Genomic DNA, 18,211 nt, shown 5'->3' with positions numbered 1-18,211 from the left:
CAAAACGAGGATAAAAACGGTGCCACACATATAATATTGTCAGCTCTGTAGCAACCTCCTTACACTACGTTAATTTCCAAATTCATCCCACTGAATCGAAAACATGCATTACTAAAATCTGAACAAAGAAAAATTCTCAATAGCATTTTCAAAGCAAGAAAGATCCGATACGTTCGGAGGAGAGTCACTTAACTGGCAGACCCATTGTGCAGGATCGAAGTAGGATCTAGTGTCTAATAACACCATCGTGCGACCTTCGTGTTACTTTTCGTAATACAAGCGTAAATAATGAGTATTAAGTTGGCATAATCTCACTTTCAAAGGAGGAGAACAGCAGAAATAGCTTCCAAAATTGCAATAAATGTATCAGTTGAAGATGTAACAAAGTGCTGCTTAATTTTGTTTGCTAGAATGAGCATCGTCACAACAAAGTCATCTGTCAGTACCTTTGGTAGTCCCGGTTCCCCATTTTTGGTGCGGCCACACACCCTGATTAGCAGCGCTCCTGAGAGAGAGTAAAGTAACTTTGGTTGCTCACATAATTGTAATCTTTGAAATTCTAGTGGGACGCGCATGGGTTTTGAATGTGTGTTGTGTTGTGTGTTTGGGAAACAGCTGTATGTGGTTTGGAAGTTGGTCTACGTTACCTGTGTATATCAGTGAAAAGAGAATGTTCTTGATACCCATATCCTATTAAATTAATGCAGTTACAGAGTGTTTTGTACATTTTAATTTCAAATTTGGAGTGTTCTGTCGGCATGTAAAAATCAACACACAGAAGACCAGAATACTTTCGTTATTAGCAATGGAGTTCGCCAAACGTGAAATGCAGAAATATGGATGGAGGGAAGGTACGTAACGTTCAAATCCTTGTTATAGAACAGGAAAAATCAAATGCTTTTGTGATATGCTATTATATGTTAGTGGTTAGATTTGGTTATCTTTGTCGCTTTCTGTGAATATAGCAAACACCGATGTACTCCGTCACACGTTTTCACTAATTCTGTAAGCTGATAAACCAGAAACTATGTCACAAGTGAAGTCACATTTACTGTTTGTGTATTATTTACACATATTATGACTACACTATGAAAAATGCAAGGCGAGGGCGCTATTTGAGTTTTACCAACATTGTAGCGTATTTTCATGTCATGCTTTGTACACAATGTCAATCATGTAATGGAAAATTACTGAGGGCCTAACCAGTTTGTCCTGAACACTAAGTAGTTCCTTTCACACAATGTTTAAAGGCCACAAACATTTAACTTCTGAACACGAGTTCATAACATGGAATCACAGTTTTAATAATTCCAACTGCATCTACACAGTGACATGTGAACTCTACCTGTGTATGGAAGCGATCGTTTAACAAGTTATGTGACAAATGTTGTGACTTCTTAAGGATGCCATTAGAATTTATTTTACTCTGACCCGAACAATTTTATACCAGAATAATTTCCTTTATACCAGAATAATTTCCTGTTTGTGTTTAATGATTCTCTGTAGACGATAAACTCTGCTATCGTATTGCAATTGCTCTAATGTGCCACTGTTTTGCAGATATAAGTTTTCTCATTCACAGTTTCGGAAAGATTTAGGCTTATTCGTTTTTAACTTGGTTGGTGCACAGCTAATATTGTTTGTTTGTCGTCTTTGGGATTGTCTTGGTAATGAACTCGTGAATTGGGTTTCTCTTGCTTCTCATGATGTATTATTTATTTATTTTGTTTGATATTGTAGTCTTATTCGTATGTAGCACTATCAGCATGATTAATATTGGGAATAGTATTATTTTTCTGCTCTAAATGATTGTCGAATTAGGGCAGTGGAAGAATCAACTAGTTAATTACAATCATCACAGGTGCAGCTTAAATTAGTTCTTTCTTTCCACAATTAATTCCAGTTGTGTATCATTGTTAGCTGGTACAGGTACACATTGTTGAATTAAATACTATAATCCATCAGGTTGCATCATGTAGCAGGCCGTAATTTTATTGTTAAAAGGTGATCTGCCAAACCCTGGTAAGATGGAAGGAAAAACATTCTTATAGCTACATTTGTGTGTAACTCATGTGACAAACAAATGCACAGTTTGCCTGCTGTAGCATTCTCTAAATGTTGACTCTAAGGTAGACAGTCCGACTTTGCACTTGGTTCTCATGTGCACAAGTTATAGGTATTATAATGAAGCTTCACACATTTCAGGTTTTGACACAATGTCTTGCAACAACTGCCTACTATGTGGTAAGATGTCATTACTAATTTATTGATGATTACCTAATTCATTGATGTACTAGCTAATGATGATGTAAGAGCATAATTAGAAATAAATAAAAACTCCAGTAGCTGCTGTAGTGATTATAATTATGTTGCTTTTAGAATACTTAACAGCTCTTGAGCAGGGAGTGGGGAAAAAGAGTAACTGGACCTTACAAAACTAAGACTGGGATATCTCTTTGAAGAGTTTGTACAGACAGTTAATTAATTTCATTTGCTAATTGTTTATTTATGTGAAAAAGTAGTTGCACTGTGGTCTGAATCGCACATGTAAATGTGAACCTATATATCTGATTCACAAGGGGGTGCTCAAAGATTTTGAAACTATGTGCATGGTGAACATTTTTGGCCGCAAGTCATTGCAGTACTTCCTCATTACCAGTGCTGCAATTTTTCTTTCTGACTACATCTCTTCATGGACCTACACTGTTGGATAGAATCCTTGCTGAAACCTAGCTCACTTTTAGGAAGTCAATTCTGGCTTCTCCCATTTGGTTTCATAATTTTACACCACTTGTTATGGTTAAGTGGTGTTCGGTTCCCATATCTGGGTTTGACCTCCACCATTTCAAAAAATTTTCCATTTTGTGTGGGCCATGTCGTGAAGGTCATCCAACGGAGCCAGTCCATGTGGATGTTGTGAGGTACTCATACAATGATTGCAGTATTAATGCCTGGCCCATGCCGATTAGTGGTGCCTGTCCATTGTGGGGGGCACTGGGACCAGGCATGATCACTAGCGAAGTGAACAACCGAATAAAACAGTCTTTTTTTTTTCCCGTCCAGGCTGTTACTGTCCGACCCAATCTATATCTCAGGCTAAGCTACAGATCAATCTGTCATTACAACCAGTTTTTTCCCCCACATTCGTTGGCTTCACCAGTTAACAACAGAATTGTGAATATATGCAACAAAAGGTGATGTGACAGAAGCCACTGACATTACAACACTGGCCAAAGCCAACAGCCCATATCAAACATTCCTCTTGATGCACAGTGCGTTCTGTTCTGAGCAGTTGTTCTCTCATTGTTAAAAATTATTGTTGACTGCACTCTGTTACTGCCTGTTGTCACTGTTATTGACGTGCCGATATATACTTTTTGTTGAGTGGCATTAAATACCTTTTAGTTCAGTTTTCAGCCCATGTTTATGAATAGGTGCTTTCTTAGTAGTGAACCTCGACCCTGGATCAAAATGTCTAAACACTCAGTGCATGAGGATGGAAGAAAATGTATGACTGGATAAAAAGTCATCTCCAGATGAATTCAGTGAGATACACAGTATGGTTCATTGTATGAAACTACATTAACCAAAGAAATTCAGATAAAGTTAATGAATGATTACAAATACAATATTTCACACAAAAAATACTTTGCACACGTGACGTTTTAATTTACCAGGAAGTTTCAAGGAAGAAAGTGATGACAATGTGTAGTTTATCATGTGGAAATGGAAGTTTTGTCATGGTGGTCATGGTCTTACCAAATGCACATACTCTCCAAAAGGCTTTTCATACTTTATCACCGTACTTCATTTCACAAACCGTGGTAGAACTTCATACAGCAGAACTTCTAATGTGACAAAATATCCCACATTCCAACACGATTAGAATGCCACGGAGGAGGAGAGATTGGACTTGGTTCACTAACATAACCATTTAATTGCCTTTTATCCATGTCGGAGCTAGAATCTGTAGCAAACTTGACAAAATTTACAGGGTGGTTATAATTCAACTTTTGCCAGAAGAGATCCCAGGAACAATTCCTGAATCACCAGTTAATTCAAACTTCTGAATCAAATTCTTCAACCCCAGTGCAGAAAGAGGACCTTTCCATATTTCTTTAATGCATTGGTACTCATGAAGAGCTACAGCACTGTTGCTGTTGTTTTGGTAAAACAGCATCATGATTAACCCTCAAGTGGGTGTGCCTATGCATAAAGTGTGCCATCCACAAATAATATTGTCTTGTACTGTTCCGTGGTTGCTTCATAATTGTGAGCCCGTACCTATTCCTACATTATTGCTTCAACTATCACACTGCTAAGTTGTGCTGTCATGTGGCCAAGTGAACAGCAGTAATATAAAACAAACAGCGAGCTTGGTGAGAAAAAATGTCCGATAGGTGCGAGAAGCTGACCTAGATTACTAGCTAGTGGCACAATCCCACAGTGAGATAATTAACAATCGAATAAACGATTTGCTCTAATCTGATGCAACTGTGCTATTTAATCCTCCGAGTTAGTCATTACTCCGGGATAACACTTGTATGTGGCATCAGAGAGATATAATGTAAGTGCATTGTATCATTTTTTAGTTAAACTAAGATTAAGCTGTGATGTTGCTCACACGTGTTTACCTTAGAAACGTAAAGACAGCTATTCTTTACATGTGTACAAAGTGCGCTGTGCATCCGCTCGTGTTATAAAAGTGGCGTGCCCACTCGAGCGTCAAAGCCTTGCTCATCTTGTCCAGACCTGTGTCGACCATCTACAACTGTAATGCATACTATTGCTTGTGTTTCAGTCGTTTATCACTTTACCAGTGATGGGTGGATGGATAATCAGGACAGTGTCCTAGCCCTCTGAGCTGTGCTATCTGGAACCCAGTGATGCTCACACAACTTTAAGTAGTTGATACTATGTCACTCTTACCGAATGTGTTGAGTTCCTTCCCTTGTGTGCCGGCCGCGGTGGTCTAGCGGTTCTAGGCACTCAGTCCGGAACTGCGCGACTGCTACGGTCGCAGGTTCGAATCCTGCCTTGGGCATGGATGTGTGTGATGTCCTTAGGTTAGTTAGGTTTAAGTAGTTCTAAGTTCTAGGGGACTGATGACCACAGATGTTTAGTCCCATAGTGCTCAGAGCCATTTGAACCTTCCCTTGTGTGTTCAAAAATGTATCATTTTACCTCAGGCAGTGCTTATCTCATAAGCACCGTAGATTAGTGCCTCCCTGTCCCCCACACTCTTTTTAGAGAATTAATGTGACACTACTGAGAGTTGATACAATTTATTTACATCGACTCCGCCACTGGGGATTCCATGAATGTCTTGCTATTTTGTTGCAGTCTTGCAGTGTACTATCCCCGTGTTGCAGTTATGCTATTAAGCCAAAGAATAATATGCCTGTTAGTGAAAATAAGCCTTGACATGTGAAACTCGCAACAAGACAATAGGCTCCTTCTGTTAAATTGCAAAGGAGGTATAAAGTTGAAGTTAATATTTACGCATTGCCTGCATGTCATTAATGCACGGCTTCACGTTCCAGTGCAAAGGTGCACCTGTATTCAAGTCTTGAACATACTGTTTTCTTTTAATAAACATTGTGATTGAGTTTTATTCATTGGCAAAAGTGAGACCCTTTGTTTAAATGAAGACATGCTCACGACCGAAGGTACTGATAGAATGAGTGTAGTTTGTGCTATGAACAATTGTCTGTTGACAGATTGTCCCTAAACTAGTAGTCATTTTGATATTGCAGTGTGGCCAGTTCATCCTGTGTATCACATGATCAAAAATCAGCAACATTTGCATTTGATGTTAACCTTTTGTGGTAAACACATAAAAACATTTGGGAAAAAGTGTTATATTCAATTTAATGGAAAAATTTTTTTCCACAGAGTACTCACTTCTACACCAATGGAAAAAAATCACAACACCAAAAAAATAGTAAATGTAGAGTAATACACATTTGTGTAGGTAACATATTTAAGTGATTAACATTGATAGATCACAGTTCGATGTAAGCACGAGATAAGAAATTGCAAGTGTGAAATGCCAGTACATTAATGACAGGTGTAACTGCCAGAATGTTGAACGGATGCATGCAAATGTGTATGCAGTGTGTTGTACAGGTGCCGGATGTCAGTTTGTGGGATGGAGTTCCATGCCTGTTGCACTTGGTCGGTCAGTACAGGGATGGTTAATGTCATTTGTAGATGATGCTGGATCATATTTTAAAATGCCCCATGGAATGTTGTTCTTGAACAGGTTGAATCGCCAGACTGACAACAAATTTGTTGTCAGGGTGCATGGGATAACCACGAGAGTGAGAGTGCTAATGCTGTCTTACTAATTCGCACCCCACACCATAACTCCAGGTGTAGGTCCAGATGTGTGTAGCGCGCAGACAGATTGGTTGCAGGCCCTCAACTGGCTGCCTCCTAACCAACACGTGTTGATCACTGGCATTGAGGCAGAACCAGCTTTCATTAGAAAACACAACAGACCTCCACCCTGCCCTCCATTGAACTCTCACTTGACAACTGCTGAAGTCACAAATGGCGGTGGTTTGGGGTCGGTGGAATGCACGCTACAGGGCATTGGGCTCGGAGCTGTCCTTGCAGTAACCAATTTGCAACAGTTCATTGGGTCACTGTGGTGCTTACTGCAGCTCAAATTGTTGCTGCAGATGCAGTATGATGCAGCAGAGCCATATGCCAATCATGTTGTCATGTTGCCATATGGAGCCCTGTTTTCTTGGCACCTTACATTCTCGTGATCACCTCTGCCAGCAATCATATACAGTGGTTACATTTCTGCCAAGTCTTTCTGCACTATCGCAGAGGGAACATCCAGCTTCTTGTGGCCCTGTTACACTACCTCTTTGAAACTCAGTTAGGTGTTGATACTACCATCTTTCTCGCCTTAAAAGCATTCTTGACTAACATAAACTCATTATGTAGTCTCAGAGGTAACTAAAGGTCATGACCGTTACCGTGTATATTTAAAGCAAACCTTATTTGCATCTAGTGCCACTCTTATGCGACTGGTGCAAAATCAATAGACAACATCTTTCAATTGTGGAAACGCACCTGCCAACTTTCATTTATGTCTCACAGCTCCTCCTTGTCATCGCAATTTCTTTCCCTCAGTGTACATATAATACATATTGCAAGCAATTACTGTAGTCAATTAAGGTGTATATTGTTCCTCACTGCTGTTCATTGCATCACCATTTTGCCATTGCAGTTTCTATTATTCTCTCTCTCTCTCTCTCTCTCTCTCTCTCTCTCTCTCTCTCTCTCTCTCTCTCAGAACCGTCAAATGTTGAGATACTTTGTGAAATACTCTGATTTGTGTGTCATTTTAGTTACACGGAACCAGACAGTTTAATAAATAACAAGTTTTTGTTTTACTACATTTCACAGGGAAAGGGCTTGGTCGAAATGAAACAGGTATGACAAAGGCCATAACTCCGAAACTGAAGTTTGACACTGCAGGTATTGGCCATGATTATTCAGAAGAATTCACCTACAACTGGTGGGAAGTTGCTTATGATAGTGCCTTGAAAAATGTAGCTGTCAAGTCAAATGAGGTAAGCAACATTCAAATTTATAACTCTTACAAACAAGTCTGCGACTCCATCTGGACAACTGTACAGAAACCGTATAAAGATTATTCTTTAATAAAACCATCTTGGTTGCAAAAATAATGCTTTAATTATGTGTTTCATCTTTATAGGGCACCATCAGATTGTCTACAAAAGGAAGAAAGGCAAAACATATCATTAAAGCAATATTTTAGCGACCAAGATTGTTTTATTCAAGAATGTTACATATGCCATATACAGGGTGTCTCTCCTAAGATCATCAGGTGCATATTATCTGGTGTTTTGGCAGATATTAACACTTTTGTTTTTGCAGTGTGTAGTTGGAGTGAATCCAAACAAATACTGCATATCACATCTTTCCGGTGTCTGTGGAAAGTATCAGTTTGTTTCCTTTTACCAACAAAATGATTTTTAAAGCAAAACTGTATGTGCCTGTTCGATAGAGCAGTCCCAAATTAGTCTAGGGTGACACTTGTTTTATTGATATCTATTAGCAGGATCAGTAAAACATGAAGAATAACCAGTACTCCAGCAGGGACTCAAGTGCTACCCTGACCTGCACTGAGTGCAGCTGCCATAGAGAAACTCTGCTTAGTTGTTGCTGGGGCGCCAAATATTCTTCGCATTTTAGTGACTCTGTTCATACTTGTAGATAAAACAAGTGTCACACTAGACTAATATGGAACAGCTCTGTCGAACGGGCATGTAAAATTCTGCTTGAAAAATCATTTTGTTTGTAACGGGGAAACAAATTGGCATGTTCTGTAAACATAGGGTGTTGTGCTAAAGATGTGATGAGCAGTATTTGCTTGGGCTGAGTGCAGCTACACATTGCAAAAAGAAAATTGCAAATATCTGCCGAAACATTATAGAAAATGTGCCTAATGACCCATAGGAGAGAGACCCAGTATAGCTGAATTCATGGTATGGTGTATTATAAATAATAGCAAAAACTGATGTGGCTGGAACTATACACTAATAGAAGCAAAACATTCCAGTAAACATGGGCCAGTAAGGAAGCAGTTTGTGAATATGTAACTGTAGACTGCCACTGACCTAGATATGAAATATTGCCCTAGTTAGTAGAAATGTAATCAAAGGTAAACTTTTTGATTGAGTACGCACCTTATTGAACTCCAATTTCACCCATGGCCTACTGCTTCAATGGGTTATGTTACAGATTACTGTACAATCATACAGTATTTTACGGGCTATAAGACACACTTTTTTCTTCAAAAATTGCCTCCAAAATTCAGGTGTGTCTTATACTTGAAATTACTATAAAAATGTCCAGTGCTTAATTTAAAATTACCACCAGTCTTAAAAATAGCCATCTGTTCAATGCCGTGGGATACCTATCTCTGGCAACATTGGATTCAACTGGCAGCAGCAGTACACCAATGCAACGACCATGAGTAGCGGGGATTCACAAGCTTGCTAACACTGTCTCCCTGCCCTGCCATAACAAACCCAGAACATTGTCTAGCCTATGACGTGTCATTGCAGTCTACGGTGCCAGTGAACTTGAATTGAATATGATTTGTGTTATTGGTAACAGTACAATATGTTTGTTAGTAGCTAGTTTAATAATGGAAACAAATAAAAGGTATTCATATCACGTGGCTATAAATTGAAAGTGATAGCATACACATAACAACATGGGATCAGCCCTCCACCAACAGGGAAAACCATTCGTGATTGGCAGGTTCCTAAAGAAGATTTGAAAAAGATGAGGAAGACTGAATGTGCAGATAGAGGACAGAAAGCAAAATGGCCAAAACTAGATGATGATGCATTGAAATGGATTCAAGGACACTGTCAAAATGTAACGGCAATTAATACAAAAATGATTTAAAAACATGCTCATAAGCTAGTGCTACAGTGGAACTTAAGAGACTCTAAGGGTGGACTTGGCTGGTGCTACAGGTTTATGAGTGCCCACCCACATTCTCTTTCTTACCTTTGATAGTGTGGTGCTTCTGTCCAAGCTCAAAGCAGGCTATGAAATTATCACTGTCCGGCCGTACATTCCGAAGCCGATGCACTGCTATCAGTGTCACCGTTTCAACCACACTAGAACATCTTGTCGACACCCAGCCAAATGTGTCACCTGTGGTAGGGATGTGCGTGAGGGCGATTGTCCACCTCCTTCTCCCCTGTGTATCGACTGCACCTCCTCTCGGGATTGTCCAGTTCATCTTGACGAGCGGGCTGTTCAAGAGATCTGGGTAAGGGAAAAGGTGCCTTATCCAGTCGCTCGCAAGTTACTGGCTAGTCGCAAACCCTGCATCCTCCTGTCTGGTACCTATAGTTATGTTCCTTTTACCTACCCCTCACTCCACGAAGGACATGGCCACGCAGACATGTGACATCCAGTTCAGCTCTGAGGTTGTGAAATTGCCCATTGTCAAGGTAGCATAACCCCCCCCCCCCCCCCCCCCGAAATCCGTCCAGCTGTGCAACAAGCCGTCGAACTCTCGCCTCAGATACATAACCGGTAGGTCAGAAAGGACAGGAGGAGTACTCCCTGAAGACTTTCTCTGTCCATCCAGCCATTCACCACCTGAGTCTTCCTCTAACCAGAAAGGGTCGAAGAAGTCCACCAAAGGCAAACGGTCTTCTCCTTCGCCATCTTGAAGATCCTCTTCGATGATGTCTTCCTTTAATTTGACCTGGTTCAGATCCCAAATGCTCGAGCAGTACACAAGAATAAGTCACACTAGCATTCTCTATGTGGTGTCCTTTACAGATTGATCACACTTCTTAAAAATTCTCCCAATAAATCTCCCTACCATTCACCTCCCCTATCACAAACCTCACATCCTAGTTCCATTTCATATCACTTCACAACGTTACTCTCAGATATTTAAACAATGTGACAGTGTCAAGCAGTACACTGTTAACTGTATTTGAATGTTATTGGTTTGTTTTTCCTACTCATCTGCATTAATTTAATTTTTTCTGCAATTTGAGCTAGATGCCATTCATCACACCAACTAAAAGTCATCTTGTATCCTCCTACAGTCATTCAGTGAAGACACCTTCACGTACACCACAGCACCGTCAGCAAACATCTGCCCGATTATTGATGTATATGAAAAATAATAGCAGACCTATCACACTTCCCTGGGGCATTCCTGACAATACAGTTGTCTCTAATGAACACTTGCCATCAAGGGCAACGTATTGTGTTCTACTACTTAAGAACTCTTTGAGCCACTCTGATGTCTGTTAATCTATTCCATGTACTTGTACCTTCATTAACAGTCTGCAGTGGGGCACGTGTCAAATACTTTTGGTAAATGTAGAAATATGGGATTTGCCTAGTGCCCTTCATCCATAGTTCACAGTATATCATGTGAGAAAAGGGCAAACTTGAGTTTTGCGTGAGTGATGCTTTCTAAAAGTGTGCTGATTCGTGGACAGAAGCTCTTCAGTCTCAAGTAAATTTATTATATTTGAACTCAGAATATGTTAAAGAATTCTGCAGCAAACTGATGTTAAGGATATTTGTTTGTAATTTTGTGGATCTGCTATGTTAACCTTCTTATATACAGGGGTCATCTGCACTTTTTTCCACTCATTTGGGACTTTGCATCGGGAAAGAGATTCCTGATAAATGCAAGCTGAGTAAGGGACAAATTCCATAGAGTACTCTTCATGAAACCGAATTGGGATTCCATCCGGACCTGGCAACTTTTTTGTTTTCAACTATTTCAGTTGTTTCTCTATGTCAAGGATGCGTTACTATGTCATCCATACAGGAGTCTGTATGGTGATCAGATGACAGTATGTTTGTAAGATTCATCTTCGTGAGTGATTCCTTAAACATGAAATTTAAAGCTTTGGCTTTCCTTTTGCTATTTTCTGCTGCCACATGACACTGGTCAGCAAGTCACTGAACGGAAGCTTTAGCCCTGTTAACAATTTTACATGGGACTAGAATTTTCTTGGATTCTCAGCCAGATCTTTCGCTAATGTATGATAGTGATGGTTCTATATTTCACATACACAGGAATCACGACTAACCTTTGCCTGTTGTCATTTGCATGTTCTCTTATGAGGGTGCAACAGCCTTTACTTCCTTAGCATTTTCTGAATTTCATTGTTTAAGCCACAGTGGGTCTTTTCCTTCCATAATCCACATACTTCTCCAGAGCGGGAGTTGCCGTCTCTCTAAACTTTGGCCATAATTCCTCTATGTACATCATACTGGAACTAAATGCTGTGTCTAAGTCTGGAGAATACATTGATGAGGAACCAATTCAAAGGCCAATTCATGCATTATCTGAGTGAGATGCTAGTAACTGCTTGTCTGCCCTTTCTATCAGAAACTCTCTCCTAGCCTTCTTGACTGGTTTATGAACTGTAGTAAGCATAATCACTATGATAGAAGTTACAAAAATATCATGTAATTGAACTATTTTGCAACGTGAAATTAATGTCTTTTGCACTAACTGTATCAGAAATTTTTAATAAGTTTCAGAATTTCAGTTGATTTACTTTACATCATGTAAAATGGACCAAATGGTTCTCTTAACTTATTTTTGTGTGTGTGTGTGTGTGTGTGTGTGTGTGTGTGTGTGTGTGTGTGTGTGTGTTTTTGGGAGGAGGAGCATGTTAGCCTTTTTGTTTCTGTTCTTTTTTTTTTTTATTATTGTTTAATAGGAACAAACTAAACCAAGTTACTTTACACTTAACAAAAAAAATTCTTTAAAATCATGATAGTCAGAAATGTAGTAACACCTCTATGGAGACCCCCACCAGTCATCTTTCTCTTTCAGTTTTTTGATAACTTTCATTTGGCACCAACTTTGAAGAAAAGCTATACAGGGGTGGTTTGATAAATACGAGTGTTGGAACTTAACTAGTGGCAACTATTTATTTACAACCGATACAAAAGAGTTACATGTTTGCACCTGTTACTGTCCTTCAAAGTGGTCACCAGCGTTGTGTAGAACCCATTGCCAGCTATGCGGAAGGCGTAGTATACCATTAGCAGAGCCTGTTCTGTTGATGGTGCGAATGGAGTGGTCTAAAGTTATGATGATTCTCGTGTACGACTGTATGGTGTTATCCCAACATGTTACGTTCCTCCACGGCAGACTGTCAGTGCACAGTATTACTGTTCATTTTTGGAGCATCACTTGCGACCAGCTCTGCGAAAGAAGCGGTGACACTTCCTATGCAACCCACCCATCGTTTTGCACATCATTTGCAGGCGCATACAGCGCAAGCTGTGGCTGGTCTGTTCGGTCAATGGGACTAGGAAGTACTGTACCATCCACTGTACTCCCCGTACTTAAGTACTTGTGACTTTGACTTGATTCCAAAGGTGAAGGAACCACTTTGTGGCAATCGCTTTGGAACTGTTTCAGAGATTCGACAGGCGGTAGACCGCTCCATTCGCACCATCAACAGAACAGGCTCTGCGAACGGTGTACTCGCCTTCCACATCACTGGCAACGGATTCTACACAATGCTGGTGACTACTTTGAAGGCCAGTAACAGGTGCAAACATGTAACTCTTTTGTATCAGTTGTAAATAAATAGTTGCCACAAGTTCCAACCCTCGTATGTTAGGAAAAGCAAGGAAAAATGTTCGTTTTGTAAACAACTCACCTTGCTTGTTGGCATAGTCTCCTTTGAGGGATATACACTTGGTCCAATAATCCTCCAGCTTTTTAATCCCATCAGAAAAATAGGTTGTGTCAAACCCTGCAAAATACTCATTGACTGCAACCATCACTGCCTCATTTGATGAGGCAGTCATGGTTGCAGTCTTCCAAGCAAGCCAAACTTTCAAGTTGGGGAACAGGAAGAAGTCACCTGTGTCTAAGTCTGGAGAATACATTGGATGAGGAACCAATTCAAAGGCCAATTCATGCACTTTCGCCATTGTTATCGCTGATGTATGGGATGTTGCATTATCCTGGAGAAAGAGCACTTTTTGTATGTCAGCCTTGGTCTTTTTACAGCCAATTCAAGTTTCAAACGGTCTACCAGTGAAGCATAATAGGGTCCAGTTACAGTTCTGTCTTTTTCTAAGTAATGTCTGTGGATTATTCCTTGGGAATCCCAAAAAACCAGGGTCCATCTCCTTAGTGGCTGATAAAATGGTCTTTTCCTTCTTCGGTGCTCTTTGACCAGCCTTTGTCCATTGTTTTGATTGCCATTTTGACTTTGGTGTGTAATGATGGATCCAGGTTTCATCAACAGTTACAAATCAGCCAAAAGGTCTAGCAGATTGCGAATTAAACATCGCCAGACATTGTGTTGAAACATTGTGTCTGGTGCACTTTTGGTCAACTGTCGGCAGCCGTGGCACCTACCTTACACACAGCTTCTTCATAGCAATTCTCCATGCAGGATATTATACTCACTCAGCTGAGATGCCTACAGTCTCAGCAGTCTCAGGAATTTTTATTTAGCCATCTTGCATTACTGTATCGTGGATTTTTTCAATGGTTTCCTTTGTGGTGTCCTCAGTTGAATGGCCAGTGCCCACTTCGTCTTTGGTGCTTGTCCGATCACGTTTAAATTGGTTAATCCAATAGTAAGTGCTTGATGATGATGCAGAGTCTGCATGAATGTCATTAAATTCTGTTTTGATTTATGTGGCAGTTCAAATGAAAATGTTTAATAGCAACATGAAACTTGATTCTCTCCATTTTTCAATCACAGTTGACTGTGTGACCCATTCAAATGGCTGTCAACAGTGAACTGGATGCTGCAAAATGTTGAAATTCTTTATAAAATTCTTGGAATAATCAAGCTTACCAAGCATGAAGGCTCAGCAAAGATGTTCTCTGATGGAAATTGACCACACTTAACAAATCATCTTCGTATTTTTCTTCTTCTTTTCCGTGGTCATACACTGTCTCTTCATAGGTTTAGCTTGCTATTTAGGATTTGGCAATGTTAGAAGTAGGGGGTGGTCGGGTGCCCGGGTGCTCTTCCTGTAACTACCTCTTCCCCCATGGGACAGAATTCGTGTGCCCCATCTGTGCGTGATTACGTTTATCAATGTGAAAGTGTACAAACATTCTCTAAATGTTTGCAAATCATGTAACTGAGGTGGTCCATGAGTACCGACCTGGTATTCACCTATTCAGATGTGGAAAACTGTGTAAAAACTACATTTAGGCTAGCTAGCACACCAGCCCTCTTCGTTAATCTGATGGGCGAATTCAGTCCGTGGCTGGCATGCTCCCCTTAATCCAGAAAGCGGGGTGCTAATGTGCAGGGCTATCCTGACAGGTCAAAAACTAGATTTTTATTTTTCTGTACCCAAGTTGGAGGTATTAGATTTCAGTTCCCAGTCTATCTGATACAATTTTTTCTGTTCTCCACCCTACCCTGCCCCCCCCCCTCCCCCCCTTTTCCACAAGTCCTACATTTTTATTTTCCTGGAAAATGAAACTATGGCAGCTTGTTCTGGTGCCTATTTCATACTCATATTTAATATAATCATTTGATTTGAGGAATTACTGCTATTAATCCATATCAAATCAGCCTTAGCAAATACTGTCAGCATTTCGTGCTGAATTTCTTATTTGATAAAGTGGTGGTACTATATTGTTTTCTTTGCTAACACCAATAGCTTTCCATATATCGAACAAAGTATATTTATGTGTGCTTTTCAAAAATTTAATTTCTGCCACATCAGTGAAAGTTTCATCCTACCCCACTTTTCTTTATTTTTTAATTCACCCACAGCTTCAGTTTTTGTGAAAAACCAGGTTCACCTGTTTTTATGCTTTTATTTTATAAGTGTCTGTGAATATTTGTAAATTAGTTTAGAATTCCATTTGTCTCTACATCTGTAACAAATGTTATTTCAAGGAGAGGGGGGGCACTATAATTTCCATGATTAAAGCAAGACAAATTGTTTCTTCGAACTTAAGTCACACATCATTCTTACTAAGCTACATGTTACATTATTATAGGATGTACAGTGGTCACATCACAGATGATTCAAATGTACTGGAAAGGATTTATGGCAACCCCTTGGTAAGGACTGCTGAAGCTCTACAATGATAACTGGATCCTGTTGAACAACTGTGCAGAAGTTATAGATATGCTCCCCAGGACATTCATGTAGTGAACCAGAACCCTACACTTTTCATATCTGCACTTGTCAGTGACTTGACCTTGATGCCCAGTCTACAGTGTGGGAAACATGTTGGATAACAGGAAAAAGAAGAAGAAAAATATGAGGTTGGCTTGATAAGTGTGGTCAATTTCCATAAAAGAACTTTTTTTTTTTTTTTTTTTTTGCCTTCCTAGTTGGTAAGCTCGATTATTCCAAGGATTGTATAAAGAATTTCAACATTGTGCAGCATACAGTTCATTGTTGACAGCCATGTGAATGGGTCACACTGTCAAATGTGATTGAAAAATGGAGAGAACCGAGTGTCGTGCTGCTATTAAATATTCTCATTTGAAGGGTTGCAGCGGCATACATTCAAATTGGAGTACACTACGCCACTCGTCATGCAACAACCACATGGTGCGGACAACTTCCTAGTGCACACTTGCAGCAGGTATGTAGTTTGTCCCTCTAGAAATTAAAGTCTGCCATTCTATTTAATCACCAGGATAATAGCGTACATAGCCTGATCTGGTGATCATGGATAACACACCACCACAGATCACTGTTGATTAGCAACATCTTTACCATGTGTGTGTGATCTTCTCCAAATTTGGATTTGTTTGTGAGTAAAATAGACTATAAAAATGGTGGTATGATAATGATCTGTGAAGGAACTATGTGCAAATTTCTGCCTGTGAGTGGAAATTAGCCTTGCTTTGTTACTGTACCACTTTGAAAGTGGTTTGTGTTGTGCACAGTCAAATAAAATATATCACAGACATATCACTTGCTTCCGTTTCACTTCCCACTTTTTGCATCCTTTTATCTGGATTATTGTCTACATGTTGTATTGCATGTACACTCACCATGACATATTATACGGCGAGGTTGAGGTGAACTGGCATCCATGCTTACAGGCAGATTTGAATCTGTTTGAAGTATGTGACAGCACACTGCAGCCAGTATTTTGTACAATGGTTGTTGTCTGTATAGAATAGTACCATATTACTTTACATGCATTGTAATTTTCATGAAGAAATCTGAACACCATTTCACCTTGTATTTAATAACAATTTACATTTTCTTTATCAGCTTCTTCCTTATGGAAATGTGGTGTCCCTGTTGCCCATCACAGGCTCATAAATTGAGCAATAGTGAGTGAAATCTATGCATTATGTACCAAGATCCATTTGTTTTGTGCTGTATGTAGTGTGGTAAAGTGTAACCACAATAAATGTACCACCATAGTACATTTCAGTAAGGATATGTGGTACTACATTTTGTGCAATGCTTGCAGTTAACTATCAAGACATTCTAGAACATACAATGCACGGAAAAAAAATAGGCACTTGGAAGGGAAGGAGGAAACTAAATGAAGCTTCACAGGTTGGAAGTGCATGTTGTTAGTTCAGTGATTGCAGTATTGATTGAGTCAAATGAACAAAGAATTTGTCAGTATGAGCCCATGTCGTCTCTGTATGAGGTTGCACCTCTTCTGACCTAGACGCATGCAGTCATTCTGTGGGAAAGTGTGTCATAAAGTTATTGTATCTTCTCCTGAGGCAAGTCAGCCCACAACTGTTGTAACTGGTGCTTGATGTTGTGGGTAGTGGCACTAGTATGGAGTTAACGTCTGAGCTGGTCCCACATGTGCTATCAATGACAGATCTAGGTATCTTGCTAGCCACAAGAGTACCTCAGTATCATGCCATCAGTTCACAGACAAACGTGCCATATGTGGATGAGCTTTATCCTGTTGAAAAATGGAATCACAATGTTGTCGCATGAGAGGTAACACAATTAATTCAACTAAATACCTGGGAATTACAATTATGAACAATTTAAATTGGAAAGAACACACACAAAATGTTGTGAGGAAGGCAAACCAAAGACTGCATTTTGACAGAACAGTTAGAAAATGTAACAAATCTACTGAAGATACTGCCTACATTATGCTTGTCCTTCCTCTTTTGGAGTACTGCTGCGCGGTCTGGGATTCTTACCAGATAGGATTAATGGAGTACATTGAGAAAATTCAAAGAAGAGCAGCGCATTTTGTATTATCCCAAAATATGGGAGAGTGTCACGGAAATGGTACCAGATTCGGGTTGGACATCATTAAAACAAAGGTGTTTTTTGTTGCAGCAGAATTCAAAGAAGAGCAGCGCATTTTGTATTATCCCAAAATATGGGAGAGTGTCACGGAAATGGTACCAGATTCGGGTTGGACATCATTAAAACAAAGGTGTTTTTTGTTGCAGCAGAATCTTCTTACGAAATTTCAATCGCCAACTTCCCCCTCCGAATGTGAAAATACTTTGTTGATGTCGATCTACATATGGAGAAGTGATCATCATCATAAAATAATGGAAATCACAGCTCACACAGAAAGATATTGGTGTTTTGTTTTTTCCATGCGCTGTTAGAGATTGGAATAATAGAGAATTAATAATGTGGTTGGATGAACCCTTTGCCAGCCACTTAAGTGTGGTTTGCAGAGTATCCATGT

At 39.7% G+C, this 18,211-nt stretch overlaps 1 protein-coding gene across 1 annotated transcript in view; it reads left to right on the top strand.

Moving 5' to 3' along the window:
* Positions 1-533: 533 nt before the first annotated feature.
* The window catches only part of LOC126183510 (G patch domain-containing protein 4), a 59,164-nt gene continuing 41,486 nt past the window's right edge, over positions 534-18,211 (top strand). Inside the window, exons 1-2 of the mRNA XM_049925558.1 lie at positions 534-851; positions 7,426-7,592. Coding sequence (XP_049781515.1) covers positions 806-851; positions 7,426-7,592 — 213 coding nt within the window. The 5' untranslated portion in view covers positions 534-805. The remainder of the gene's footprint in view (positions 852-7,425; positions 7,593-18,211) is intronic.

This window comes from Schistocerca cancellata, chromosome 4 (assembly GCF_023864275.1).
Source record: "Schistocerca cancellata isolate TAMUIC-IGC-003103 chromosome 4, iqSchCanc2.1, whole genome shotgun sequence".
NCBI classification, from domain to species: domain Eukaryota; kingdom Metazoa; phylum Arthropoda; class Insecta; order Orthoptera; family Acrididae; genus Schistocerca; species Schistocerca cancellata.
Note: the sequence above shows the minus strand (reverse complement) of the source record. Positions and strands in the feature narration are given on the sequence as shown.